Source organism: Lygodium microphyllum, chromosome 2, assembly GCF_053477565.2.
Source record: "Lygodium microphyllum isolate KBCC chromosome 2, Lygodium_microphyllum_v1.1.10, whole genome shotgun sequence".
In the NCBI taxonomy this organism is placed as follows: Eukaryota; Viridiplantae; Streptophyta; class Polypodiopsida; order Schizaeales; family Lygodiaceae; genus Lygodium; species Lygodium microphyllum.
Genome location: NC_141136.1, coordinates 152,085,412 through 152,113,327, shown reverse-complemented (window position 1 = coordinate 152,113,327; position 27,916 = coordinate 152,085,412). Strand labels below are relative to the sequence as shown.

Below are 27,916 nucleotides of genomic sequence, written 5' to 3'. Positions count from 1 at the left end.
GAAGAAGCTCCCCATCTCCTCTCTTCATCTTCTTCTCTTCTCTTCTCTTCTCTTCTCTTCTCTTCTCTTGTCTCGGTGCTGCTAGGGAGGATGGAGCTTGACGGAGAGGGATTGACGTTGCTCGAGCTTGCATCGAGGATCATGGAGCTACCAGTGTGCAAGAAAGAGGAGGGTACTCGATTGGGCATCAAGGTAAGCTCACTACACCCCATGGGTAGGGAGAGCACGTCGGCTATGTGAGAGGTAGCAATGGCCACTCGGCTTGAAACTCTTGACCAATAAGGGGTCCATAGGTCTCGAGGGTTGAGCAAGAGAGCTCCCTTCAGGCATACAAACAAGTGACTAAGAGAAGGGTTTCCTTTGTCCCTTAAACATTTTGATAACACCATATTAATCTTATCTACTCTAATGTATTTTCTTTAGTATATAGACTATGTTTTGCTAATGTCGAGAACTAGACTAATGTGTTGAAGTGCCATCGATTAAATATTCAATTTATTAGCTTTCTAAGATTAGGGCCATTGCCCAAAACCTTGCTTGCTAGGAATTGATTGATGAATTGTGAAAATTGACCTCTTAAGATTAATCCAATTATAAGAAATATGTATATCGATAATTGACAATCTCTTAGTTGTGATTGTTTAATATGCCAACAAGTTAGAACTCTTAGTGGCATGTCTCTAGTCAACCCATAATTGGCTTCCCATATTCTAATGCTAATTTAATTAAAACATCACTTGCATACACTATACTAGACAAAATGCAGGCAACTTTCTTGGTTCCTCAACCTAGCAACACATGCATGGAACATGACTTTAGAAAAGGGAGTAAAAGATTTAAAGTAAGGGATAATTTGGAGAGCATTGGCTAAAAATAATGGGAAGAGAAAAACTACTAAAGAACTCAGATCCGTAAGATTAGAAACAACATCAAAGCAAGTAAGATTCCTTAAATTCCAAAATCTACAAGGAGTGTTCAACCTTTCTACTCTTGCAATGAAGTAATCGATCCGATAGAATTAGTCACATGATTAAAATCCTAAAAAACAAGACATTAGATGACATGCATATTCACACAATGGGTGTGTTGACAAAATAAGTGTTGGGAATAAAGACCCTCGTGCCTTTAAATGTGCTCGCGTGTGAACACACCCTTAGCACTTGTACTTTTATATATATATATATATATATATATATATATATATATATATATATATATATATATATATCTCTCTCTCTCTCTCTCTCTCTCTCTCTCTCTCTAAAAACCTAAAGTGGTACACTCATCATGGTACCCACAAATTGTGCACACTCTCTACTTTGCTCTCTCTCACTCTCTGTGTATCTCAGCACATAAGGAACACCAACTGTCTCAATCTTTGTGCCTCCCGGTCACTACAAACTGGTATTAGAGCCAGGTTGAGGCATTTTGTACTTTTCAGAGTTCGTGCAGGTCAACAAGTCACGTCTTGGTCAGGCAACAATTCTAGGGTGCATGTGCAAGACAAAAACGTCATCTCTAGATAGACAACATGTTGTTTTGTGACCTGGCAAGCAAGCGTGAATCAGGCAGCATTTTTTTTGCAACGTGACTATAGGTGATTGGCGGGAGCTGTAGGTGTGAATCGGGCAAACTTTTTTCTGCAACACGAATGTAGGCGACTGGCAAGAGCTATAGGAGTGGCATCAAGTGGCACTTTTTCTACAATGTGATTGCAAGGTGACAGGTCACAACTATTGCGGTTGGTCAATAGGAGCAGATCCATCATTTTCCCTTGCAAAATTTTAATTTTTCAAAGGTTTCCTGCAAACAAGCCCTTTGTCCCCACTAATAGGCATTCGTACGTGTAGACATAGTCAAGATTTTTGGTAGATTTAGGCCCAGAAATTTGGGGCTTTTCCCGAATTTGGGGATCTTAATGCAAAACTGGACAATCTGACTCAAAAATTACAAAGTCGGTGCACATTTGCCCGAGAATTTTGGGGCTCTAGTGAAATTCTTTCAATTTCATTGAAATTAGTGCACACAAGACTTGGAAAATTTGGGGATTTGTCCAGATTTGGTGCTTGCAAGATACAACAGTGATGTCTGTCTCAAAAATTGCAAGAATTTGTGACATTTTGCCTCCGACATTTAGGGCTTTTCATGTACATGCAAAAATTGGGTTGAAATTTACCCAATTTCTCGACATTGATTCACATTGGACCCCATGTAATTTGGGGCTTTTGTAGTTTGGGCAAAACTTGTGGGACATCCAACACTTGGAAATTTTGGGGGTTTTGCTGAAATTGCTCTATTTTGGCAAAATTGGCATGTTCTATGCATGACAGAGAAAATGGGCAAATGTGTGGTTGATGCTTTGAGCACAAAAATTTTGGGGCTTTTGACCATGCCTGTCAAATTTTATGCCTATGGGTACATGTACAGCAGAAATTACAGCTAAATTTTGGGGTTTCTCATGTAACGTGATGCATATGCCCTTGGAACAGATGTAATCAATTGTGGAATGATGTAACACATGGTTTGGTGCTTTTGAAAATTTAATTTCAAATCTAAAATCTTTGCTTCTACGTGGTCATTTATTGCTGGTTGGTACTTGTTTGTACCTTGGTCATTTGGGTGATAGTTTGGGCCTACATTTGTTGGATTTTTTGTCACATTTGGGCTAAAAATCATGGCTAGCAGCAGTGACAGCAATAATCTCATGCACATAAAGAAGCTTGAAGGAGCACATAACTTTGCAGTTTGGCAAAAAAGTGCTACAATATCCTGTTGCAAAAGAAGCAGGCAAAGCCAATTAAAACCAAAGGGGCAAAGCCCGCAGACATGGAACAGAAAGATTGGAATGAGTTAAATGAACTTGCATGTTCAACCATCGAGCTATCAATTTCTGATGCCTTGTTGTTTAAGGTTTGGACTCTGCATATGCTATATGGACTCAACTGGAAGAACTATATGCATAGAAGAGTGCTGCAAGCAAAGTGTATTGGCTGAAAAAGCTTATGGATTTGTGTATGAAAAAGAGCAATGTCTACTCACTTGAGTGAGTTTAACTCTATTTTTAGCCAGATGGTTGCCTTGAAGTTCTTGATTGATGAAGAATTTAAGGCTATGTTCTTGCTTTGCACTCTTCCAGAGAGTTGGGATATAGGACTGCTATGAGCAATTCCAATGCGATTCTTTTGTATGCTAATGTAGAGAGTGCTCTACTAATGGAAGAAATGAATCGGCAAAACAATGCATCCAGTAAGTCTTCTAGTGCTTTGCATACTAGGGGCAGATCACAACAGAAAGGCAAATCTAATAGCAAGGGATGCAATAAATCACATGGCAAAGATGTTGAATACCACCATTGTGGTAAGAAGGGTCACTTTAAACGTGATTGCTATAAATGGAAGAAAGAGAAAGGAAAGGGAAAAAATATAGATGATAGCAAGGAAGAGAAGAAAGAGGGTCAACCCAAGAAGAGCAGTGTCAAAATTGAAGAGGTGAATGTAGTCGCTCATGACAGTGAGGACAGTGGGAATGGTGTACTTTTGGTCTCTTCACACTTTGGTGCACATGCTTTACTTGCAGATACAGATGAGGACATGCATACCTGGATTCTCGATTCAGGTGCTTCCTTTCATGTCATCCCTCATCGAGAGTGGTTCTCTCAGAGGCCTATACAGGGGGTCGACATGGTGTTGTCCATCTTGGGGACAACTATGCATGTGACATTGCAGGTATTGGCAGTGTGGAGTTGGAGTTTCAGCATGGCTCTGTCTTTGCACTTCAGCATGTATGGCATGTACCTTAGCTCAAGAAGAGCTTGATTAGCACAGGGCAGCTAGATGATGATGGTTTTCATACCACCTTTGGTGATGGAAAATGGAAGATCTGTAAGGGATCTAGAGTGATTGTTAGAGGTTGTAAAAGTGATACTTTGTATCCTCTCCATGTATCTAGTGTGAGTGATCATATTGTTGTCGTGACCGAGTAGCCAAGCGTTTCTTTGTGGCATGGCCAGTTCGGACACATGAGTCAAACAAGAATGAAAGTGCTTTCTCGTTTGGGTTACTTGCCTTGTCTTCGTCATGCTGATTTTTAGCATTGTGATCATTGTATTTATGGTAAACATGCACAAATGTCTCATAAAAAGTCTATTTCGTTAAAATCTTCTCCTCTAGAGTTAGTACATTCAGATGTGTGTCAGATGCTAGGATTATCTTTAGGGGGAAAGAAATATTTTATCACCTTTGTTGATGATGCTACATGAAAGGTATGAGTTTATCCTATTCGTGGCAAGGATAAAGTGCTTGACAAGTTTAAATTTTTCTTGGCATTGGTTGAAAATCAAATTGATAAGACTCAAGTGTCTTTGCTCTGATAATGGTGGGGAATATGTGTCCAAGGTCTTTCAGGCATTTTGTGCTCACTGTCCCTCTTAGTCTACCCCAAAATGGAGTTGCAGAGCATATGAATCAGACCATACAGGATAAGGTCCGTATGATGATGTCTCATGCTGCATTACCCCATGGTTTTTGGGTAGAGGCTGTTATGACTGCTGTACACTAAATTAATTGGTCACCAAATAGGTCTTTGGGGCCAAATAGGTCTTTGGGGGGGGGGGGGGGGGAGGGAGTTCCACAAGAAGCGTGGTTGGGCAAGCCATCTTCATATGCTCACTTGAAAGTGTTTGGCTACGAGGCTTTCGTGCACATTCGTAAAGAAAAACGCAGCAAACTTGAGCCAAAGTCCTGTAAATGCATTTTCCTAGGATATGGTGACGAGGGTGAAATGGGGTATAAACTGTGGGATCCCAAGAAAAGGAAAGTAGTACACAACAATGATGTTATCTTTTGGGAATATCGCATGCATAAACAACCCGAAAGGATTGAGGAGGTCCTTAGGGTTGTATTCCAGGAAGAAATACCTTTTGGACAGCAAAATGTGCCCGTTGTACAACATCAAATACCTATTGTAAATGAACATGTAAATGCAAAAAATAATGCTAGAAATGATCAACCAGCTATTGCCCATGATAATGAGCCACTACATGTGCAGGAACAGCCTGGACAACAAGCTGTTAATGCTTATTTGTAGGCTGAAATGCTAGGACAGCAAGCTGAAAATGCTCAACAGCCAACAAACAATGATCATTGGGTTAGGAGATTGTCTAGGGCTACTAGGCAACCTGATAGATTCATTCCTGGTGCAAATAATGTGGCTGATTATGTCATGTTGATTGACTGTGGTGAACCGTCTTGCTTCAAGGAAGCAATGGACAGACAAGATAGCAAAAAATGGTATAAAGTCATGTTGTCAAAGATGGAATCTCTTGAGAAAAATGGCACCTGGGACTTGGTACAGCTACCTAAAGGTCAGAAAACACTTCCATGCGAATGGGTTTACAAGATGAAGGTCACTTCTGGTTCCTCACCAAAGTACAAAGCAAGATTGGTTGCAATTGACTTTGATGAGATTTTCTCTCCTGTATTCAAGATGAATACATTGAGAACCAATTTAGGCTTGGTTACAACTAAAGATATGGAGCTCATACAGATGGATGTACATACTGCATTCTTACATGGTGATCTGCATGAAGATATATATATGCAATAGCGTGAAGGGTTTGTTGAAAAAGGGAAAGAAAAGATGGTATGTAAACTCAAAAGAAGTTTGTATGGGCTGAAACAAGCACCAAGAGAATGGTATCATAAATTTGATACATTTATGCAATCTCAAGGTTTCTATAGAAGTCAAGTAGATCACCACTTATACACTAAGAAGGCAGCAGATGGCAGCTTGATTATCTTGGTTCTGTATGTTGATGACATGTTGATTGTTGGCAGGGATACTCATGCCTTGAATTCATTGAAGCAAAGTCTTCATGGCAGTTTGGACATGAAGGATCTTGGTGATGCAAATCACATTCTTGGTATGTGAATACTTAGAGATAGGTCAAAAGGATTGCTCTATCTATCTTAGCAGGAGTATATCTCCAGGTTTTGCAGCGTTTCAATATGGAGGGGGGGAAAAATTTGGGGTTCCATTGCCTCCATATGTGAAACTCAATGCAGAAGAAAGCTCTATATCTATTGATAAGAAGGCTGAAATGGCCAAGATACCATATGCTTCAGCTATTGGCAGTTTGATGTATGCTATGGTTTGCTACACGTCTTGATATTGCCTTTGCAGTGGGAGTGGTTTTAACAGATACATGGCAAACCCTGGGAAAAAGCATTGGGATGCAATGAAAGGTATTATGAGATACCTCAAAGGCACAAAGGAGTTGTGCATTTGCTTTGGAAAGCAGAAGGAATCTGTTGTTGGCTTTATGGATGTGGACTATGCTGGTCATGCGGATTGCCGAAAGTCCACTTCTAAGTATGTGTTTACTTTCATAGGAGGAGCAGTCTCTTGGATCTCCAGGCTACAAAAGTGTGTTGCATTGTCTACTACAGAGGCAGAGTATGTGACTGCCACTAAGGCATGCAAGGAGGCTTTATGGCTTTCATGTCTGGTGGGAGAGCTTGGCATCACAAAGTTACTTGTTCTCCATTGTGATAGTCATAGTGCTATCATGCTAGCATGGAATCTTGTCTTTCATGCAAAGACGAAGCACATATAGGTGAAGTCCTACTTCATTAGAGATGTACTTGATAGCAAGATCATTGAGCTTGTCAAAGTGCATACAGATGATAATCCTACAAACCTTCTCATGAAGGGTCTTCCAGCAGAGCGGTTTGCTCATTGTCAATAGATGATGGGAGTTGGATAGATATATGTATTTCATCTTTGTACATACCTAGACTTAGTTGATTCTTTTCTCCTCTTAAGGCACATTGCCTTTAGGTGGGAGGTTATTGGGAATAAAGGCCCTCATGCCTTTAAATGTGCTCGGGTGTGAACACACCCTTAGCACTTGTACTTACATATATATATACCTATGTAAAAACCTAAAGTGGTACACTCATCATTGTACCCACAAATCGTGCACACTCTCTACTTTGCTCTCTCTCTCTCTCTCTCTCTCTCTCTCTCTCTCTCTCTCTCTCTCTCTTTGTGTGTCTCTCTATGCGTAAGGAGCACTGACTGTCTCGATCTTCGTGCCTCTCGGTCACTACAATAAGCACATGATCATGATTTTTATTTTGCTTATTTGAAAGCATCATTAGCTACATATGTAAGATATTTTGCAATTTGCGTGACCTACTCATTTCTTTGACTGGCTTATGAAAAAGAGGCTCTTTCCATCCAATCAAGAAGTAGGGATGATACACAATTGGCAACTAAGTATAGAATAGGACCTAGTTGCTAGTGTTGATCTCACCATGCTTCATGATATACTCATGTGGTGCAACAAAGAAAGGTGTTAAAGGCATCATTCATTGGTCTCTTAAGGCCTCTTTGATGGGGACAATGGTATTAAAATGCCTTCAAATGTAACTACAAAGCAAAGCTCTATGTGTACTTAATGATGTTGGATGTTGATGTGCACATTGTACTCAACCATATGCTCAAAGTTGAAGTAAAGAACACTCAAGCAAAATTCCCAAGGAATTGTTATTCTGATGATAAGGTGTCACTAACTATCTCTCTATCAAGAATTTTATTTTTCTTTCTTAGCTTCAAAAATATTGAAGGAAAACCTAAGGGGACATTATTTCACCATTAGAGTATGCAATATGTGACATGCATTCTCATCTCTTTAGAAAACATGACAAATATTTTCTCTACTCCTTTCTTGTTCTGAGAAGAAGAGACAAAGTATGACTTCAAGTTCACTCATTTCTTTAGAATCTTTAAGGTCATCTCACACCTAGCTCAGAGGCTAGACTTTATGGGAGTCTTGCAAGTATAGTAAACAGGGTGTGGCATGTGCTTTTGCCCCTATAGTTACAAAAAATATGGCTCTCTTTCCATAGAAAGTCTATTCAAGACTCTATGTGTGAATTTTCCCTTGTACTTTAATCTAGACTTTACACGTACTAATGGCCATTTCCCCCAATCACAATGGTCTCATAGGAATTTTCCTCTACACAAAATTTAGAAGCCATGTCGAATAACAAGTATTCATTGAAGCACGTTCGGGCAATCTTGATACTAAGTATTGAATAATTGAGGAATTACAATATACAATTGATGTAGTCTTGTTAGTATACACAATACAAAGATGAAGATAGATGTTGGCAAGAAACATGTTACTTTTTTAATTTTGGAAGAAGGCTTAAATAATGGAGAATGTTATCATGAAAGTTGTAACACAGTTAATGTCTTCTCATACATAAGTCTTTATCTAATTAATGTATAGTTTACTACATCTAGATTTGAATTTTGAAAAGAAACTGCAAGGGCCCCAGTCACTATCAATGTGATTCAATGATTTTGCAAGCCAAGAATATGGTTGTTTCCTACGTAGAGATGGAGATCACATTATTTTTGGTTAGGATGGTAATAAGTTGACTCACATTTAGAATCCTAGAGTCTTCGATATTTTGTTCAACAAGTCACTTTGATATTTATCTCATTAATACAAGCTCATGTTACAAAGAAAAAAACTTGTCATCTTGTGAGAGCTTTGCTAATCTTCACTAGCATTCTGTGCGCGCTTCGCGCGCACAGAACGCTAGGCTACTTCATGGCAGCTTCGTTGCCTTGAAGCGGCAAGCAAAGTTGCCATGTTATCGCACGACAACTTCGCTCAACAATCCATTTCTCATATTTCTCTCTCCTATTTTTCCTCTCTCTCTCTCCCCCAAATTCCTTGTCTATTTTTTTTTCTCTCTCTCTCTCTCTATTTCTTTGCCTTCTATTTTTTTTCCTCTCTCTCTCTCTCTATTTCTTTGCCTCATATTTTTTCTTTTCTCTTGGTTCTCTCTCTCTCTCTCTCCTTTTTTTCTCCCCCCTCTCTCCTCTCTTTTCCTTCTCTCTCCCTCTCCTCTTTTTTCCTTTTTCTTCTTCTTCTTCTCTCTCTCTCTTCATTCTCTTTTTAAAAATTTTATTTTCTCTCTCTCTCTCTCTCCTCTCTTTTCCTTCTCTCTTTCTCCTCTATTTTTTATTCTCTCTTTTTAAATTTTATCTTTTCTCTCTCTATAATTCTCTCTACATATTCTCTCTCTCTTCTTCTTCTTTCACTTTCTTTCCCTCCCAATCTTTCTTAAAGTATGTAAATTTTATCTTTTTCCTATATATAATTCTCTCTTTATGTTTATATTCTCTCTCTTCTCCTCTCTCTCTCTCTCTCTCTTTCTTTTTTATTTTATCTCATTCTCAAAATGTGTGAAAAACTATGTTCGAAAAATTTTAAATTAAAAAAAGCTTTTAAAATGTTTAATTAAAGAAAAGTTTAAATTAAAAAGTTTAATCTAACTGAGAGAGAGAGAGAGAGAGAGAGAGAGACTTTTGATTTAAAAAGAAGTTTGATTTAACTAAAGGAGAGAGAGAGAGAGAGAGAGAGAGAGAGAGAGAGAGAAAACCTAGGCCCTACACATGAGAGAGAGAGAGGGGGGAGGGGGAAAGAATTTAATTAAAAAGGGGATGGGGAAAAGAAAGAGAGATTATAAGTGAGAGAGAGGAGAAAGGGTTTTAATTTAAAAAGGGGGGGGAGGGGGGAGGGAAAGGCTTTAATGAAAAAAAGGAAGGGAAAGAGAAAACGAGATATTACACGTGAGAGATGAGGGGAAGGGGGTTTTGATTGAAAAAGGGAGGTTTGGAAAAGGGGGTAGGTTCGGGAAGCCCTGGCTTTCCGAACCTATAGCTAAAATAATATAGTAGTAAATAGTAGTAAGATATAGTAGTAAGATGGAACAAGGACACTTATTTTGATGTGGAGTGCATTAGCTCTTTGCATAAGATTAGAACCCCTTTTGAAAATGAAAATCAAGCTTCATGTTGAGGGTCACTACTCAAGCATTCAATCTCTTAGGAACAATTACATTTAAAAGGTATCTTGTCTATAGTGGGATGGGATTGTTTTGTTGAACGTGTCACTTTGATACTTATCGTTAATAATGCGGTGGTACAAAGAAAAAAACTTGTCACTCTTGTGAGAGCTTTTTCTTAATAATGCGGTGGAGAAGTATATTAAAATAGAGAAAATATTTACATGACAAGGGAGGCCTAAAGGCCCTCCCGCCTATGCAAAGCTCATACAAGTACAAAATTGCATGTGCCACATTGGCTTAATAATGAGCCATTTGTAAGGAACTTTAAAGACTTGGGTTTGATGTTTGAGTACTCTTGTGAGAGCTTTGCTAAAGTTAGTGGGCCAAGGACTTTTATTTTGATGTGAAGTGCATTGGCTCTTTGCACAAGATGACGAAAATCAATCTTCATAACAATATAAAACTTGCATTATTTTTTCTATAAAACACTTAGTGTTTAGGGTCACTACTCAAGTATTCAATCTCTTCGCAAGTCATTTAAAAGCAAGTGACATGGATAGGCCTTAGATCTTCTAGCCACCACTTTTGTAAGATTTTTTGCTTGCTTTTATTGGTGCAATAGAGATGTATTTGCCTAACTATGACATACATGGAGTATATAGCACAAAGCAGACATATTAGTTGAGTATTGTTACAACATATTAGTTGAGTATTGTGACAACATATTAGTTGAGTGTTGTGACACATGGGACGACTCACTTTGTAGCTAAGCACAAAACTTACACTTACAAAATATGTTGTGGATGGACTAAGCACAAAACATGGAGAATGGAAAGGTTACATTGTTCGAGGAAGAATGTCTACTGCAAACTTGGTTGCCAATGCTGCCTATCTTCCTGTAACCCACATCAAAGGAGGAGGTGACACTTGCTAGCCTTTATTATGTGCTTTGAGACAGATATTTACAAAAATTATGTGTACTCTGTTGGAATCTACTGTTTGGAGGGCTCTAACTATTGGAGACAGTAAAATGCGCGCCCCCCCACCCCCCCTCTCTCTCTCTTCCCCCCCCCCCCCCCATAGCATTAGACACATTCTCTCCCTCTCTGTGTCTGTCTGTCTCTCTCTCTCTCTCTCTCTCTCTCTCTCTCTGTGTCTGTGGATGTTGATTTGGTCCTCTCAGAAACCGACTTTCATCATTTGAGCTCCCTTGGGCCACCATCCATTTCGGATCCTGTTTGCTCGACAATATTCTCCCACCTTCCTAATCCAGCCGGCGTCTAATCCATCCTGTAATCCAATAAAATCCTGACATCAATAGTCACTATCTTCATCTTTTCTTCCCCGTGTGGTAAGGTTTATCCCTGCTGATTAAAAGAAGCATTTTCTTCCCTTACAAAGATCAGAGTACAGTCGGTTTTAGGATTCGTCTCTTATCAAATTAATCAGGGTTTTTCTGGAAATCGGCTGACGATGCTAGAAGGCTACAGATTACACACAGATGTTTCAACATGTCTCCTTTTTTCTTTCCTCTTACTCGGACTAGGCAGCTATGCTGCTCTGCATCCTGCAACTGCGACGTGTTTTGATGGACAACAACTTCGTATGGCAGGTGAGAGAGATGTCGAGCATGATGGGATTGCAATTTTCTTCATGAGGATTTTGTATGATTGCTTCTTGTCTTTCTTATGTGCAATTGTCTCTGGCCGGCATCAACAAAATGCCTGTTTGTTTTCAATGTTTCTGCATTGAACCGAAGAAAGCGCATTTCAGGGGACAGGGGAGGGCTAAAACTGTGACTTTTATGCCTATCGAAGTGATTTGCCATTCCGAAATGTGCTCATATCTAAACAGAGATTAGTTCTGATATTGTCTGGATTATTGTGATTTCCCCCCCCCCCCCCCCCCCCCCCCCCCCGGCTTGTCATCCCCCAATTTGCATTGTGGTTTATCTGTGAATTCTACTGCAGAGTATACAACATCGCTTCCTCATCATCGTCGCAGTCTGCAGCAACTGGCTGCCCCCTCCCCGCTTCCTGAAGAAAATATCAGTAGCAACTTTCTCATCTTGGCCCAAGATCGCACGGAAAGACGAGATCCCCTAGACAGCTTCAAAGTCTATCGTGGAGGGTGGGACATTAGAAATGGGCATTATTGGGCTGTAAGTACATATTCTTCTTGTGATCTTCTGATCATTGTTACTTGATTGTGGGGATAAGCTAACTATGCATAGTGTCTGAAAGATGTAGTGTCTCCCAAGTGTCTGAGTGATGCAGAAATCTGTTCATGACATTGTGCATGCTTCAGGTCATGAAACTGGTCTCGGCTGCATGTGTGGATATCATTTAGTTAGTTGCAGTTGATTTTGTCCGTTCGTGATTGTGACTGTGCTCAAAGTATTCTATTCCGCACATTTTTGACCTTAAAATACAGCAAACGACTGTGGACCAAGTAGCGGAGCTCGACTTGATATGGGAAAACCTTGGCTCAAAAACCCATTGAGTGCATCGATTGGCAGGCAGATACATGAGTAAATGGCAGAATTGTTATAATTACTCAAAGAAAATGCTGTTTTTTGTGGCACAGTGACCATAGGAAGATCAGCTCTCAGGCTGCAAAGCGCGTTCAATGATCATTGGAAGATTGCCAATGTCTGGGAATCTCTGCCTGATCTCATCTTACATTGGATAGTGATATAGATAGTGTTCCTCCGTCCCAAGCTTCATTTGGCATTGCAGTAATATCTGCGGATCATATTTTGCTGTGGAAAGGAGGTGGTGAGGCCCACATGCATGCGTGCGTGCACACACACACACACACACACACACTCCATGCCCACAGTCTATGAATGCAAGCCCCGTTAAATAGTTTGATTCAACTCATTGATATTGTTTGATGTGCAGTCGGTTGGTTACACTGCAGCTCCTGGTTTTGTGCTGGCAGCGGCCTGGTTGCTACTTGGACTATGCCATATTTTGCTTCTCTGTTTCTGCTGCTGCTGCTGTAGAGATAAGCTGCATGGGAAACATCAAGGCGGCAATCTGTTTCCTTTTCTGTTTTTACTTCTCTTTACTGGTGCTGCAGTGTAAGTTATGCGCTGGGGGAGACTAGCATTGTCTTAACATCCTCAACTATAGTATGCCTGCATTAAATTATAGGAAAGTTCTCACATGGAAGTATTGACATATGAAGTGGACTGATTTTTCAGGGCAGGCTGTTTTCTGGTGTACATTGGTCAAGCAGAGTCCCACGATGAGCTATCTAATACACTGGATTATGTTGTTCTAGAATCAAATGGAGTGGTTTTGCGGCTCCATAGTGTCTCAACAGCTCTTTCAGATGCTCAACAGTTAACTGTTCTGCAGTTCGCGCTTCCGGATGCAGACAAGAAAAGGATAGTGGAATTGAATCAGCAGATAGACCGAGCCTCGACAACATTGCAAAACAGAACAAAAGAAAATGCAGATAGCATAATGTCTGCTCTGAATAGTGTGTAAGTGTTCTGCTCTTTGAGGTAGCTACGAAGTTGCCTGTCCTGCAAGATTTCTGCCATTGAAGCCATTCTAGTCATGGTTAGCTTCAACTAATGAACAGAGTTCGTCTTCAGGCGACTTGCAATGATCATCGTTGTTGGTGTCATGCTACTTCTGGAGCTTCTTGGATTCCGTAATCTCTGGACTCTCTCTCTCTCTCTCTCTCTCTCTCTCTCTCTCTCTCAGATCTATCGGTAAGAATCAGGCCAGACCTATCAGTAAGAATTCCAAACCTCCCCCTCCCCCCCGGCCCTGCTGCCTGTTCCCTTCAAGGGGGGAATGGCTGTCGGGAACGGGGGACTGGAACATTCCCGTCTTGGAACGTATTCCCTGTTTCTGACCATCAGGGAACAATATACCGGCGTTTTGAAGCCCGCGAACAGTCTTCCATTTCCAACCCACCCCCCTTTAAAAAAGACCCAAGAAAATAAAAATACAAATAACTGAGAAAAGGAAATCCACCTGCTCTAGTTTACTTTCTGTGTCTTGAGATCTCAAATGCATTTTCTTTTCTGCCTGTGCAGTGTTTTCCATACTGGGCATGTTGCCACTGATGTACATGTAAGTGCTCTTCGATGGAAAGCAAATACTTTTCTTTTAGCCTTGAGGTCCATCACTGAGCTGTGTATTCTATCTGCTGACAGCATTTACAAGTTATCTGATCGCATGGGTAAGGGCATTTATGGCATTTTACTGTCACTTCTGAGTTCCTTTTAATGCAGGTTGGTGTTTTTGGGCTGGTTCCTTGTTGCTGGTACCTGGATTTTATGTGGAATATACATCATGCTCAACAAGTGAGTACAGAAAAGAAAGCAATATATGGTTAGACTTTTGTTTAGTCTTAATTGTGTTGCCATTTGTGAGCTTTTAATAAACCGCATCATGTTCGACAGTGCGGTTGGAGATACTTGCATTGCTATGCAAGAATGGGTTGCTAATCCCTCTGCCACAACCAATCTGGATGACATTTTACCGTGTGTGGATATCCGCACCACGAATACGACATTGGCACAAAGTCGAAGGGTGGAGAATGAGACAGTTATGGGCATTAACACTGCAATCACAAAGTTCATCAACAGTAACCCGAATACCCAGCTGCCTTTGATGTGCAATCCTGTGGCTCCAGAGCTATCACCTCCTTCCTGTGTCAATGTATCAAATGCCTCTACGGTGAGGGGCAATTATGCATTCAACTTTTGACCTTTTAGTCTGCATTGCTTTGATGCATAGGCTCTTTTTTGTTAATATTATGGGATCGAACAACCTTTAATATCATTGCATATGTTTGAACTTGTATGGCTGCAGGAATGGGGGAAATTTGCATGCAATCAAAGCAACAGCAAAAACTGTTCTTTGACACCAACAGTGTTTGATCAACTTGATAAATCAGCCACGGTTGTGAATGCCCTGAACAATGACATACCTTTCTTATTAGATTTGCAGAATTGTGTTTTTGTGCGCCAGGTTTTTACGACTATCCAAGAAGATCATTGTCATCCACTACGGAAATATCTCAAATGGCAGTACATTGGGTTAGCATTGATTTCAGGAGGCTTGATGTTTGCAATATTGCTATGGGTAGTCTTTAGCAGGAGGAGGAAACATAGGTTTTTACACAGACGGTCTAATGATCAATTTTTGCAGAAGGGTACACCTCAAGATGGAGTCTAACTTGATAGATTCGCAATGCTCTCTCTCTCTCTCTCTCTCTCTCTCTCTAATAGCCTTCAGACTTTTCCCCTAGCCTGTTCACCCAATACTTCAAATATGGTGTGTGATTTTCTCTTTTGTAAAGATTCATTGTATGTACAGTGCAGATTTTTCCCCTCCTGGGGCTTCTAGACCTGGGTTGCATGCTAGTCAAAAGTGTGTACTTCGTATGTTTAATGGGAGCTATTGGCGTTATTGCAGTCCTATGCTGCTTTGAAGTTTGCATGGCATGGGTGAAAGAGCTAATTATGGGTAGTAGTCTGTTACTCCAAACTGTCTCTCTGAAAGATGGAATTGGGGTTGCATCAGGCAAAAGCAATTGTCAAGGAAAGTTCACAGTGAGTGTAAATCGACAAAGGTGGCAGTAAATGGCTTTCTTTTTTTATTGCTTTAATCTGAAGTGCTTACCAAGAAATATGGATAGATTGGTTCAAGAAAGAACCTTAAATTTTGTTGGGCTCCTTAATGGGCAATCATTTGTAACAGTATTTTGCATATGATAATATTCTAATCTACTAAAATTGGATAAGGTCTCTATTGACACCCTTTTGGGACTGCACGATGAATTTGCTTCAATTTTAGGTTCTATGGTAAGCAATTCTAAAACAAAACTCATTTATATTTGGATTGGTGTGACCCCTCATGTGACCCTCCCTAGGTGGGTGATGGATTATGGATTCCATTTTATACGACACGGCCAGGTTTTTCAATATCTTAGTGCTTTGCTAGGTGTGGTTGACACAAATGGGCAGTGTTTAGATTAGCTTCTAGCCAAGGTGAGGATCAAGCTTGCCAAAAGGTTATCGGCCTAGTTGGTGATGATTTCAAAGATTGTATTGTCCTCTTATGTGATCTATGTTTGGGGCAACTTTCTTGTTTCTTGTTGCAACCTAAAAGGAAATGGATGCTCTAATGCTTGGGCTAGAAATTGGAAAGACTGAAATTTTTCCAACTAAAGCAGTTGTTCAAAACTATCCGGCTTTGCAATAAATAATATGGCTTTGAGATAAATAATTTGGTCCTACTTGGAAGTCAAAGTAGTTTGGTTGGATGTTAAGAAGGCATTGAATAGGGTTAGTTTTGTCAACAAACAAGTATTGCCAGGTAGTAAAGGAAAATTCAATGATGATGATGAGGTCAAATTTTGACACATCTTGAGAGCCTTGGCTATTATGAAAATTTGGTTTGTTAGAAATGCTCTAATGTTTGGCAGCGCAAAGAATGGATTTGTGTTATGCCTACTTTTCTAGGAAAAGTCTTCAACACTAGTGCTCTCATGGAAAGCCTTTATATCAACAACTAAAATGCTCAGGAAAGTCTTGTAATTATGTTTTTGTATCCCTTTTGTCTTATGGACTTGTGGTACTTTGGTTGGTCCTTAAGATGACTTATTTTCTCTAGCTTAATATAATTTTACTCATTTGCATTAACAAAAAAGTAAATATTTTTCCTTCCATAACGGTATTTATCTTCACCTCAAAGACAAACTTCTCTCCCTCACATTTTCTTCAACAATAGAGCAGTAAGCATAATATTAGGGTTGATGTTTTCCCATAGTTAGGAAATTACATTGTAACACATTGACGCTCAACAATGTTGTCTTCATGTTAGTTCTTTGACCTAACGACCAAGAAAAATATACATAATTGCTCATATGTATTTGCTATTGACTTATAAATGAATAAGTAATACTTGGTGAGACAATACACATGGCCCTAAGCATTGGTTGAACTGTATGCACATTGTGGTGGAATAGATGCAAAGTGACATGGCATGACAAATCTAGGAGGTCCCATTACTCTAGTCCTTGGGCATTTATTTGGTGTATTAGGGAGAGACATTGTACTCAAGATCCAATGGGTATACATATGGAGATCAAAGGTAGCCATATAATCTTACCTATATATGTATAAGAGCTCACATATAAGTAAAAGGATTACTTATAGTGTCCTACAAGGCTTCTACAAATGATGGCACTTGTATAGTATAGGTTGTAAGGTTTATTGCACTTCCATTTGAAAGGCTAAAACACAATAGCAATGGAAAATAGGAGTACCCATCTAGCCAAAAATAAAATTAAACTAAAGAATGGAAACACTTAAAAGAAGCATTATCAAGATTTTGTAGATGTAAAAAAGATTGCTATCATTTAGCAAGAAATGCCATTGGCTAATAAAGTTACAAATAAATTTAACGATGACATATTGAGATTGCACGTAAGCATATATGAAAGAAAATTTCATTCTTGAAGTAGGGAATGAAATATTACATCACTAATTATATAATTTAAAAAACTTCATTGTATAAAATGAACATGCAATATCTAACAATAATAGCTATGAGAATCAAATGTTATAATGTTTTTGTAAAAATTCATTACATAAATATTGATGATGGCATTTATCATATCATCTTTCTCATCAAACAAAACTTTCAAATAATGTGGTGGCTTTGCACGAGAGAATGCAACATAGAGTTTCCAATGAGCTAAGATTTAACTTTTTTAGATCCAATCCCAATACAATAATATTTGTCATAGTGATTTGTTGACTACCATTACAAATGCCAAACAAATAGGAAATTGCATCCCTTTCATAAAGAGAGAAAACATAATCTAGTTGGAATGAAAGAGATTGTTGGAACAAATGCTCTATATTTAATGATAGTTACTTTTGTTATCTCGATTCTCCATCTTATATGACCTTCTTGTCCAATGCCATGCATATAAGCATGGTGCCATTGCACAAACCCTTACAAAAATTCATATTCATGACAAAAGTTATTAGAGATATTATCTTTATAGCAAAAAAAGAAGGGGAATACCTCCTTTGAGGCCAACAGAATTAAGATATTCCACATAAAGTAAAGGAAGGAGTTTTGATTAGTCTTAGCAATGGAATTGTCACTATAGTATTTGTTTGACATCAACTACAATGCATGGCCCATTTAGAATTTCCACCTCAACATTTCAAGGTACATGATCAAAATCCTCTTTAAAGAATAACTTGTAATTATTTACATTGTGTACATCTCCATAAACACGTTTAATCAAGTCCTATATTGAGCTTTGATCTAGTATCATTCTAGATGGATTTCATAACATTCATCATTATTTGACAAACATTGTTTATCTCCAATGTCCATACAACTATTTACTAAGGTGACACCCATCAATTGCATACCTTTTGCATCAATTTCAAAACCTTTTTGTGGTACCAAAAATTGGAAAAATGTAGAGTCATACCCATAATATCCTCATGAACACCCTCAGAAATGACGTACAAATCCAACAACATTTTCCTCATAGCTACTCATTGGTACAACATGTAAAATCTTTCCTGAAATATCTACTAAGAAGAAGAACCAAACTTTCAAATAGCTTATCACAACACATGAAATTCTTTAGAGTTCTTTTGACTACCTCAAAAGTGTAATGATGCATCATTGGAGCTTCACCCCACAAAATAAGCCCAGTCTCTTTCAATAAATCTATAAGGTTACTCTAAGCAAGTAAATAGAAAGTGGAATGATTATTGAGTTCTTAGGGTATTTTAATTTGAGTGGGCTATACAAGTTTTGAAAAAAGTAATGCAATGATACTAGAGGATGTTGTGGGGCTAAGTCAATGCAACCAGACTATGTTACTTTGTGAATCAACAATTGTAGAGAAAAGTTTTTCCTAAACCAATTAGATCCATAAAAAGAAGATTCACATGAACTAGCCTCAATAGAATGTATTACTATTTAGAACATCATTCTTTTGTTCATATTTTAAATATTTATTCCATAACAAAGCAAATTCTCCCTTGTTTATTATGACATAAACCTATTCATCTTGGAGCAAAGGGTTTGCATAGTTGCATTCTCACCTCATGCAATCCAAATTGAGCAAAGTAAACCCATGTTGATGCAAAAGATCTTGCATATAAACCAAAGCTTCAATATTAACCTCATTCTATAAATGAACATTTGGTTTATTTTGCAAGGTCAATCGTTAGTGACACTTAAAACTCTTTCCAATGTTAACCAAGGGATAATGGCTAACATAAATACCATTCTTCATCAAGTTCTAACATACCCTTTGCTATGCAAGCTTCCTTGAATATGGAGTACAACACATTATCAATTATATGTAAGTCCTCAAAGGAAGTGTGTCCCCTACATACAATAACGAGTAGATGCAAACATTATTGTTGTTTGCATGTAGGAGCAATAAAGTAGATCCGATTACACATGTGATTGGATCTACTTTATAACTCCTACATATAGGAGACAAACAAAGTTCTCAATTGCACATCGATTTGTATTAATGTAGCTTTCTACAAGCATGGTCCATTCTACATGTGCAAGAGCAATAAAATAGATTTGATAACATGTTCTACACATGTAATTGGATCTACATTATTAGAAGTAGATAAGTGCAAATAAACCACCTTGTAAGAATTTATTTTTGAGCATTTTCCATTGTTGGAGTAAAAAAGTTGCAACATTGTTTCATTAGGCAAGTGCACTTTTGCAAATAGTGAAGATCAAGTTTCATTGTTTGCAATCATGAGTGTTATCAAAGTAAAAAAGTTGCAACATTGTTTAGTTAGGCAAGTGCACTTGAAAATAGTGAAGATCAAGCTTCTCATCATAAAGATGGTACTCAAATATCTATATGCTTAAGTAGAAATATATTTTGTATCCAAGTATCTCTCAATCTCATCTTTTACTAATTTCATTGAATCGTGCATAATTGTAGTTGCACTACAATGGAACTTGTAGGGATACTTTACAAATACTTAAATACAATAAGTGTAGAACATGCCTCCACATTTAGATATGTGTTATGTCTTAAACCCAAGTAAGGGTTGTAATACATAGTTTGATATAGAGATGGAAACTTATCTTTATCAAGAAGCTCAACAGACACTAATCCATCACAAAGGTAAATGTACTAATTTATCATAATGATATTGTGGCTAAAACGTAGCTCTAATGCCAAGAGCATGTGCAAATTAGATGATCCTCTCTTTTGGAATTCTATAAAAAAATATATCTAGATATGTTGCCAAAAAAGTGCTTCTTATTATCACATTCATCATATTTCCATATTCTTTTCATGAAAAACTCAAGCATAATATCTTGGCATTCCATAGGTAGTTTGGCCTAGTAACAAAGCATCATTTTTTCCCCCAATTAGCATTATGGGTCATGGTTATGAATAAAATGATTTTCCCTTGCTTTGCACAATTGCCATAGCATCTTAATATAGTTGGTACATGAATCTTTCTTTTAAATGCGAAGGATAGATATATTGTATAGTAAAAACATTTACATCATCCCATACAAAATGTGTGGGAAAGCCGCCTAAAGCTTCATCTCACAAATGAGCTTGACAACAGGTTTAAGAGCCTTGCTAGATCTAGACATAATCTTGAACATTTGAGAAATGTCCAACAAAATGCTGTTATAAAGATTAACAAGTGTCATCATGAATGGCTTATAACAACCAAAAACAATGTTATTTCTCAAAAACTAGATATTCATCAAAACAATCCCTCTTATGACATTCCACATTTTTTCAAAAGCTTCATTCAAATTACCACGATCCCCAAGCAATGTATGTTTCAAACTCACCACATGATGTAAATTAATCCCTTTCATTACTGACTTGAGTTTCTTCCATAGGGCCTGGCTCTCCTGAGATTCCTAGAAGAGATGTTTAACTGCTTCTTCTTTCCTTCTGCATAGAACACATAAGGGGGGTATATGCCTAAACTTAACAAGCTTATCCTTAATAGCAAGCTTGTTAGCAACAATCTCCACAAGAGTACATTCTTTCCAAATGAGGGGTTGCCCATTTCTTCCAAGTCATAAATCCTCCATGGCGGTCAGCCCTTTTCCAAGAGTCCATAGTTCTAAGCAGCCACCTAGCATTTGGCTCTCTAAAGTCAGGTCTCCCTTTGCAGACAGCTGTGTTGCAAGGGACTTGCCACATACATTAATCAAACTTTTAAGTAGAGATCAATCATTTATACTTAAACACACTATTAGTGAATTTGGGAATTTTCCACAAGTTTAGGACCTATGGTCAAAACTTTCTCTTTGCTATAATTCTCACATTGTTGCTCCAAATTTATTATTCAATAGCTCAACAGATTCCATTTTTCATAAGGTTATCAATGATGTGTCACATGATGGCTTTGGGAAACTTAAATATGTATTTTTGGAGTCCCAATATTCTAAATAATAAAGAATGGGACTTGAAAGATTCCCAAATTCACTAAAATTGTGTCCTTAGAGAAGTAGGACATTCATCTTTAGCTCTGCCTAGCACCTCGTATCAACCTCTTTATCATTCAACCCATAGTGGACCATAATCTATTCAAGAGAAAGAAGGGAGTTGGAGCTCTTGTCCCAAATAGTGTACCAACTTCTAACTCCCTTACACTAAAGTCTATAGGAAAAATGAGTGTTATGTTGAGTGGGTATGAAATTGGCATCATAAGAAAATGGAGTCAACTGTATGTTAAGGGCCAATGAAGCATCTCCCTTACCACTACAAGCACCTTTCCATGTGAAAATATTGCTACTAGTTTTCCAAGCAGAAATAATTTGGGTAGTAACTCTCCCAAACATCGAATATTAATCCTTGTGTCTTGTCATACCACTCCTCATTTGGCCAAATCTTGCCATATACTTTGCTAGTAGAAGTCCAATTCATGAGCAATATAGACCTTGGTTACCCTTCCCTAATTGTTTTCAAAAGGGAGATTTAAAATCTTTGTGCTTGCTCCTTGAGTGTTTCAAGGCCAAGTTCCCCTTCACTGATGGGCATGGTGGCTTGCTCCCATGGGACGGTGGGCCACCCTTTCACCTCCCCATATGACCACAGAATCTTCCTAAAAAGCACCTCAATCTTCTCACACTTTGACTTAGCAAAGGGAAATATAGATGCAACAAAGACAATCATAGGTGACTTGACAATTCTTAGTAATACAAGCATTCCAGTAAAGCCAATAATGAAGGTGAGTTTAGCATTAATTTTATCCTTTACCCCAATGGTAACCCCAAGATACTTGATGGCCTGACCTTTGGGAATTCATGAATCTGAATCTTTTTGACCCACTACCAACTATCCTCCCAAGATAGGAACACTAATTCAGATTTTGGATTACTGATTTTAGAACCTAATAAGTGAGAAAACTCCTCACAAATTCCTAGGAGTGCTCCGCATCTACTTGTACTATGCTGGAGCTATCATCATCAAGCATCTGGGTGAAAAAGTAGAACCATCGTGTAAGACCAACACGTGGATAGTCTGACTCTAAATGGCATAATCAATACAACATAAGAGGGGGTGGGTCACTAGAGCAAAAAAAAGTGGAGCAATAGGGCACCCTTGCCTTATACTACACTAAAGGGTAAGGTTGTTTGAGGCATATCCAATAATGAAAATTGTTATTGTAGCATTTGAGAATAGAGCTCCAATGAGACAATAGAATTGACTCCCAAAGGTTGCCTTCTCCAAAATTGCCAAGACAAACTCCCTAACAACTCTATCATATGCTTTTTCCAAATCCATGTTAATCAACAAAAAGTCCCCTTTGAGGGATAGTGCATGATCAATGCCCAAAATAATATTAAGAATGGCATCTTGGATATGCCTCCCATGAATAAAGTTGTATTGCTTGACATGTACCTATCGGGATAAGGACGTATTTAATCCTATTCGCTAGAGCCTTATCCATGAGTTTGTAGGGAATATTGAGCATTGTAAGAGGTTTCCAATGACTAGGTCTTATCCTCTCAGTAGCCTTAGGGATAAGTTTGATGATTCCTTCATTGGTTGTCTTGGACATACTACTTGAGACTTTGAATAGATTCAACATCTTACACAAATCATCAGCACAAACATCCCAAACAACAATGTAAAATTCTACAGGAAACCCATTTGGGCAAGGGGTCGACCCTTTTTCATTGATTTCAGCACAAATAGTAACTCTTCATTAGTAAAGGGTCTTGATAGGGCCAAGGTAACATCATCATCTATAAATTTATTCATGTGTTAAAGGAAAGTTTCCATCCTCCTTTCCCATTACAAAGGGGGGGTTGACCAACAATGGTAGACAAGTGCCATTAGGGCCAAAAATGCTTCAAAAAAGGTACTTGTAAGAAAATGATTAAGGTGTTAATTAGTTGAGATTTTGGAAGAATGAAAATGCCAAATTTGGTTGCTTAGATGTGATTAATGAGAGAATATTGAAATTTTTAAAGAGCTTAGCCATTAAATGTCCCTCATCTTTAAGTTATATCAAGGTTACCTTTTTGACCATTTTTTGTCTTGGAACTTGGGAGAATTTGTATTTTCGAGAAATGTCCACCTATATTGCGGTTTTTTTGCTTCCGCTCTTTCACCGTTCTCTTCTTTGTGCTCACTTTCTTATCACTGTGATCATTGATATGCTAAAATGTTTAGCAATACCTCTGCAAGTAATACATATGCGAGCACATACAAGTACAAACTTACCATCCAACTAGATCCAATTTATTCATATTGGAGAAGTATACATTGTCGAGTACTGATAGATGAGATGGAGGCCAATAGATTGTGAACTCAAGGAAAGAAATATATAGATTTGTGGGTGGATGGAAATATTTATCCCAAGGATCCTTCAACAAATAAACCTCCTAATTTTTTAAATATTCATGACTACGTGAGATATGTTGGGGAAGGTTATAATGGGATGCTTGGCTATTGTAAAAGGTTATACTCTACATCTTACACATACATGGCTCAGATGAATGAAACGAGAAAAGCATTATTTATTGCACAAACAAGCATTTCTGAGCTTAAAAATATGATTGAAGTTTTGAAAAATACTAATAAGTCATTATAAGACAAGCTAGCACACTTAAAGAAAACTCCAATAGGATTCAGAGAGAGAAAGAGATCATTAAAAAATATAACTAGCTTATGTGAGAGAGTAAAGAAAAGAAGATTGAATCTTGCAAAGAAATATGTCTCTAACATGTCGAGTGTTAATATTCGAGAGAGTGAGGAAAGAACCAGTTTTTTAAAAGAGACCATGAATAAAAATTATATTTTGAGGATTCTTAGGTCACCTTAGAATATGGATTTGAGAGGCCCAACTCTCAAAGAATTGGTCAAGACTTAAATGACACAGTAAAACCAAACGAAATTGTAAAGACATGTGATACTGTGGGCATTAGTCGAAAAGGTTATTGGGCTATCTCAAGATTATGGTTTAAAAATCTAAAATGTAATAGAATAACTGCATTTGGGTTACCTCGAGCCCTAAGAGTATCGGTTGCAAGGATTGCCATGAATCATAAGATTCCACAAATTTTTGGGGAATACATTCATATTGAAGCATATATGCCATATGAAAAGACAAAAAGAAAATCTAGTTTTGAATACAATGCATTTAACAATATATGGGTTGATCTAAGAAGAGTGCAGATTGTAATGGTTCACATGTGTAGACTCACGTTAGAGGAATGTCATGGTGTTTTGAAGTTTTCCTTGAAGTTAGATGAAGCACAGATTCAAAAAGGAAAAAAGATGGAAAGAGTTAGCATTTGCATCATGAACAGGGTATTGGAATACAACAATGGTGGGGGTCAAGCACCAATGCATAAGTTCCAGTATGAGATGGAGATTTGGTGGGTTGGTGCAACTTAGATATCGATAGAGAATCATCAAACATTGAAATGGTTGTTTACTCATACAGGTATTCCAAACATGATTAAGTCTCAAAGTGAAGGAAAAATGCTGGTTGTTGATGGGGTTAGCAATTTTAATGTGGAATGGCAGATGAGCGCTGACTTGAAAACTATCAAATGTATACTTGGAATATATAATGGGGCAAATGCAAAATATCCTTGTATTTATTGCATGGAAAGTGTTGGGTCTAAAGACTAGAGCAACATGCACCTTGTAAGAAGAGCCTCAATTAGAGACTCTATAGATCTAAGTAAAACAAAGAACAAGGAAGATATATGGGATCCAATTCTTTCAATTCCTCTTACAAATGTTCATATATGTACTTTGCATGTAGAGATTAGAATTATTGATAAACTTCTCAGGTTGCATCTTGATTATGCATACTCAATTAAGCCTTTGTCTTTATCGGATGAGTGTATTGACAAATGTGAGGCATTACTCTCCAAAATGGGTTTTCATGGAGGTTAAGTTCACTTAAGAAAAGATCCAACACTTTTAGGGAAAATAATAGATGTCTTGGCTAATGTCTCAATGGGAGGCTCAAAAGCTAGACATTTTTTAGGAAACCATATAGGAAAATATGTGAGCATTACTTGGGAGCATTGGAGAGAGTTGTGTGGGATAACGAGATACGTTGCAAGCACACCATGACTTGTATTTCTAAGAATCCAGGTTTGGAGACACCTCGATCTTCCTAAAGCTCCTCAAGCAACAAACGAAAACCTACACATATCTAGAAGAGTTCAAATGTTCGATTACAAATCTTGTTTAAGCAATAAAGGAGGCATGGAGAGAAAAAGATATCACATTTTATTTGGTAAGAGAGAATATTTAATCCAAGCTTTCTTTGATAAAATTTCCATTGGCATAAAATGATCATTACTATTATCAATTTGCAGCATATCCTTCATATCCATGGGCCTTACTTTGTGGAGGAGCAAGGCCCCCTAGCAACTTATAATGGCCAAGGCATGGAAAAATCTCACTATCAAGCATGTACAAGTTTTTTTTGAAGCACAATACATGGAGGAGGAGTTACAAAAAGCAACTCTCTTGAGGAGCTATTCAATTGGTTTTTTCGACAACAGCCTCAAAGAATGAATACTTCAACTTGAGAATTCATAGTATTTTTCAAGAAAGAAAAGTACAAAGCTAGCTCTTAGGAGTCTTTACATCATCCTCCCCCTTCGGGATATTTCCTCTATAATGCATAAATTTTATTCTCTTGTAGCCAACTATTGATTTTATATTAGTTCGGTTTGATGCCAAAGCATAAGATGAGAGGGCTAGAAAGTATCATCCTCTAGAAGCAAAGAAACCAGGACCATAACTAAAAATTCTAATTGTCGCAGTCTTCTCCAAAAATATCACCTTGTGTGCATTGTACTATAACCCTTGGAGAAACCAAGTAACCTTGTAAGTGCCTTGATACATAGTATAGACCATGTTGCTTCCTCTAAGAAGATGTTATGAAATACCAAGAAAACATGCGGATCAATTCTTGCTAAGTAATGGCCAAGTGCAACATCACCAGCTTTTGTCACTTTACCCCGTCCTAAGAAGTTATCAAAATCTTCAATCCCAACTGTAAAAAAAGATAAATGCCATATGAATTTTGAAATCAAACATATTAATGTATATCTTACAGAATTCAAGATAATAGTACCAATTGATTTTCATCATTCTCTAGCTTAGTTGGATTCCATATGTTAATTGATGATTGTGCCTCATTCGTATATTCTAATTCTTTAACATATTGTGACTCTTCTCTTCCAAAATTGGAAATTCCAAGTCGGTCTTGAAGGCTATGGAACTCCTCTTTAATAATCCCATACTCTTTCTCAGCATTTTTTGCCTTACAAAAACAAAGAGAAATTGTATCCCCTGCTTCAATAAACTTGTTGTCCATAATTTCGGTGTTAAGTTTAAGTAACTCTTCTTTTGATTCATTTTCAACATCAACAATTCCATTTGCAACATCAAAAGCCTCTGTAATGATTGCTTAACAATAATCCTCCCTAAGATTGAAGAGCCTTTGGATGTTTGCTAGTAGTATGTATTCCTTGTCCTTGATAGGGAAAGTTGGAAGTGAAGCAACAATATAAAAAGAAGAGTCACATACAAGATTTGCATTTGCATGGTTTTCTTCAATAATGGTCTCAGCTTTGAATTGGGCAACATCTAGTTTGCCAGCAATGTATGCTTCTTACTCAGGGTCCAAACATGCCTCTGCATCCTTGTCATTTGCTACCTCATCCAAAAGGCAGAAGTTGAAAAATTTTGGACCCTCTAATTGTTGTTAATAAAATTTAACAGGATATTTAATAAGAGTATACGCAATGAATGCATTTGTTTTTGACATTAGCGTGCATTTCCTAGAATGAGCAAAACAAAACAAATCTGAGGTACAAAACCTGTCAAGAGAATGAGATGTACACTTTCTTGAAAACAAAGCCTTCTCTGAAGGTGATCTCCCAATAGGTATGTGAACATATTCCTTTGCATCCTTTTCAACTACCGGAAATGCAAGAATTTCAAACTCAGTAAACTCCTCAAGGAAAAACTTCTTGCATGAGTTCAATACATGGTCAATATCCCAGTCAGGGCTGAAAATATCCTTTGTAGTTCCGTAATAAGATAACTCCATGCCATTCTAAAGAAGAAAGTCTAAGAGCCTTTCTGATGGAGAAACCTTTGTGATCTGAGACAATCCAGAAACCCTCAATGGTGACTTGCCTTTGACTAGATACTTCCTAGGCATTCCCACACTTGATACTGAACAAGGGGAGGAAGCTGTGGGAATTTCAGGGGAGAAGGTAGCACAACTAGAAGCCCTTGTTGACCCTGATGACAATCTTCTTCTTTTCTTAATAGGGGTGACTTGCTCTTGGGAGCTTGCAACATCCTTAGGTTTTGACATGAGTGAAAGTAAGATACGACATGAAAGTGTGCACTCGACCTCATGAACAATGCCTCCTCGCTTCATATTTGGGGATCTACAATACGGTGCGAAAGTGCGCAAGCGAACTCAAGAACAATACCTCCTTGCTTCGTATTTGGGGATCTACGAT

General features: G+C 38.0%; 1 protein-coding gene across 3 annotated transcripts; it reads left to right on the top strand.

The window, feature by feature from the left end:
* The first annotated feature begins 10,574 nt into the window (after positions 1 to 10,574).
* Positions 10,575 to 15,333, top strand: LOC148040475 (uncharacterized). Of its 3 annotated transcripts, none has more exons than XM_087699670.1 (9): positions 10,575 to 10,789; positions 11,840 to 12,030; positions 12,773 to 12,954; positions 13,078 to 13,362; positions 13,477 to 13,535; positions 13,927 to 13,963; positions 14,125 to 14,196; positions 14,296 to 14,572; positions 14,708 to 15,333. In XM_087699670.1, the coding sequence occupies exons 1-9, from the start codon at positions 10,726 to 10,728 to the stop codon at positions 15,071 to 15,073; spliced, it is 1,533 nt and encodes a 510-aa protein (XP_087555796.1). In that variant the 5' UTR covers positions 10,575 to 10,725; the 3' UTR covers positions 15,074 to 15,333. The 3 variants fall into 3 exon arrangements, with proteins under 3 accessions (XP_087555796.1, XP_087555800.1, XP_087555792.1); XM_087699674.1 differs by lacking the exon at positions 10,575 to 10,789 and adding an exon at positions 10,936 to 11,481 and having other exon boundaries at positions 13,083 to 13,362; XM_087699666.1 differs by lacking the exon at positions 10,575 to 10,789 and adding an exon at positions 10,938 to 11,481.
* The last annotated feature ends 12,583 nt before the right edge of the window (positions 15,334 to 27,916 follow it).

Coding starts and splice junctions, on each gene's coding strand:
- LOC148040475 (XM_087699666.1), top strand. CDS start 11,343: ATGCTAGAAGGCTACAGATTACACACAGATGTTTCAACATGTCTCCTT. Junction 14,197..14,295: donor ATATACATCATGCTCAACAA/GTGAGTACAGAA, acceptor CATGTTCGACAG/TGCGGTTGGAGATACTTGCA. Junction 14,573..14,707: donor ATGTATCAAATGCCTCTACG/GTGAGGGGCAAT, acceptor GTATGGCTGCAG/GAATGGGGGAAATTTGCATG.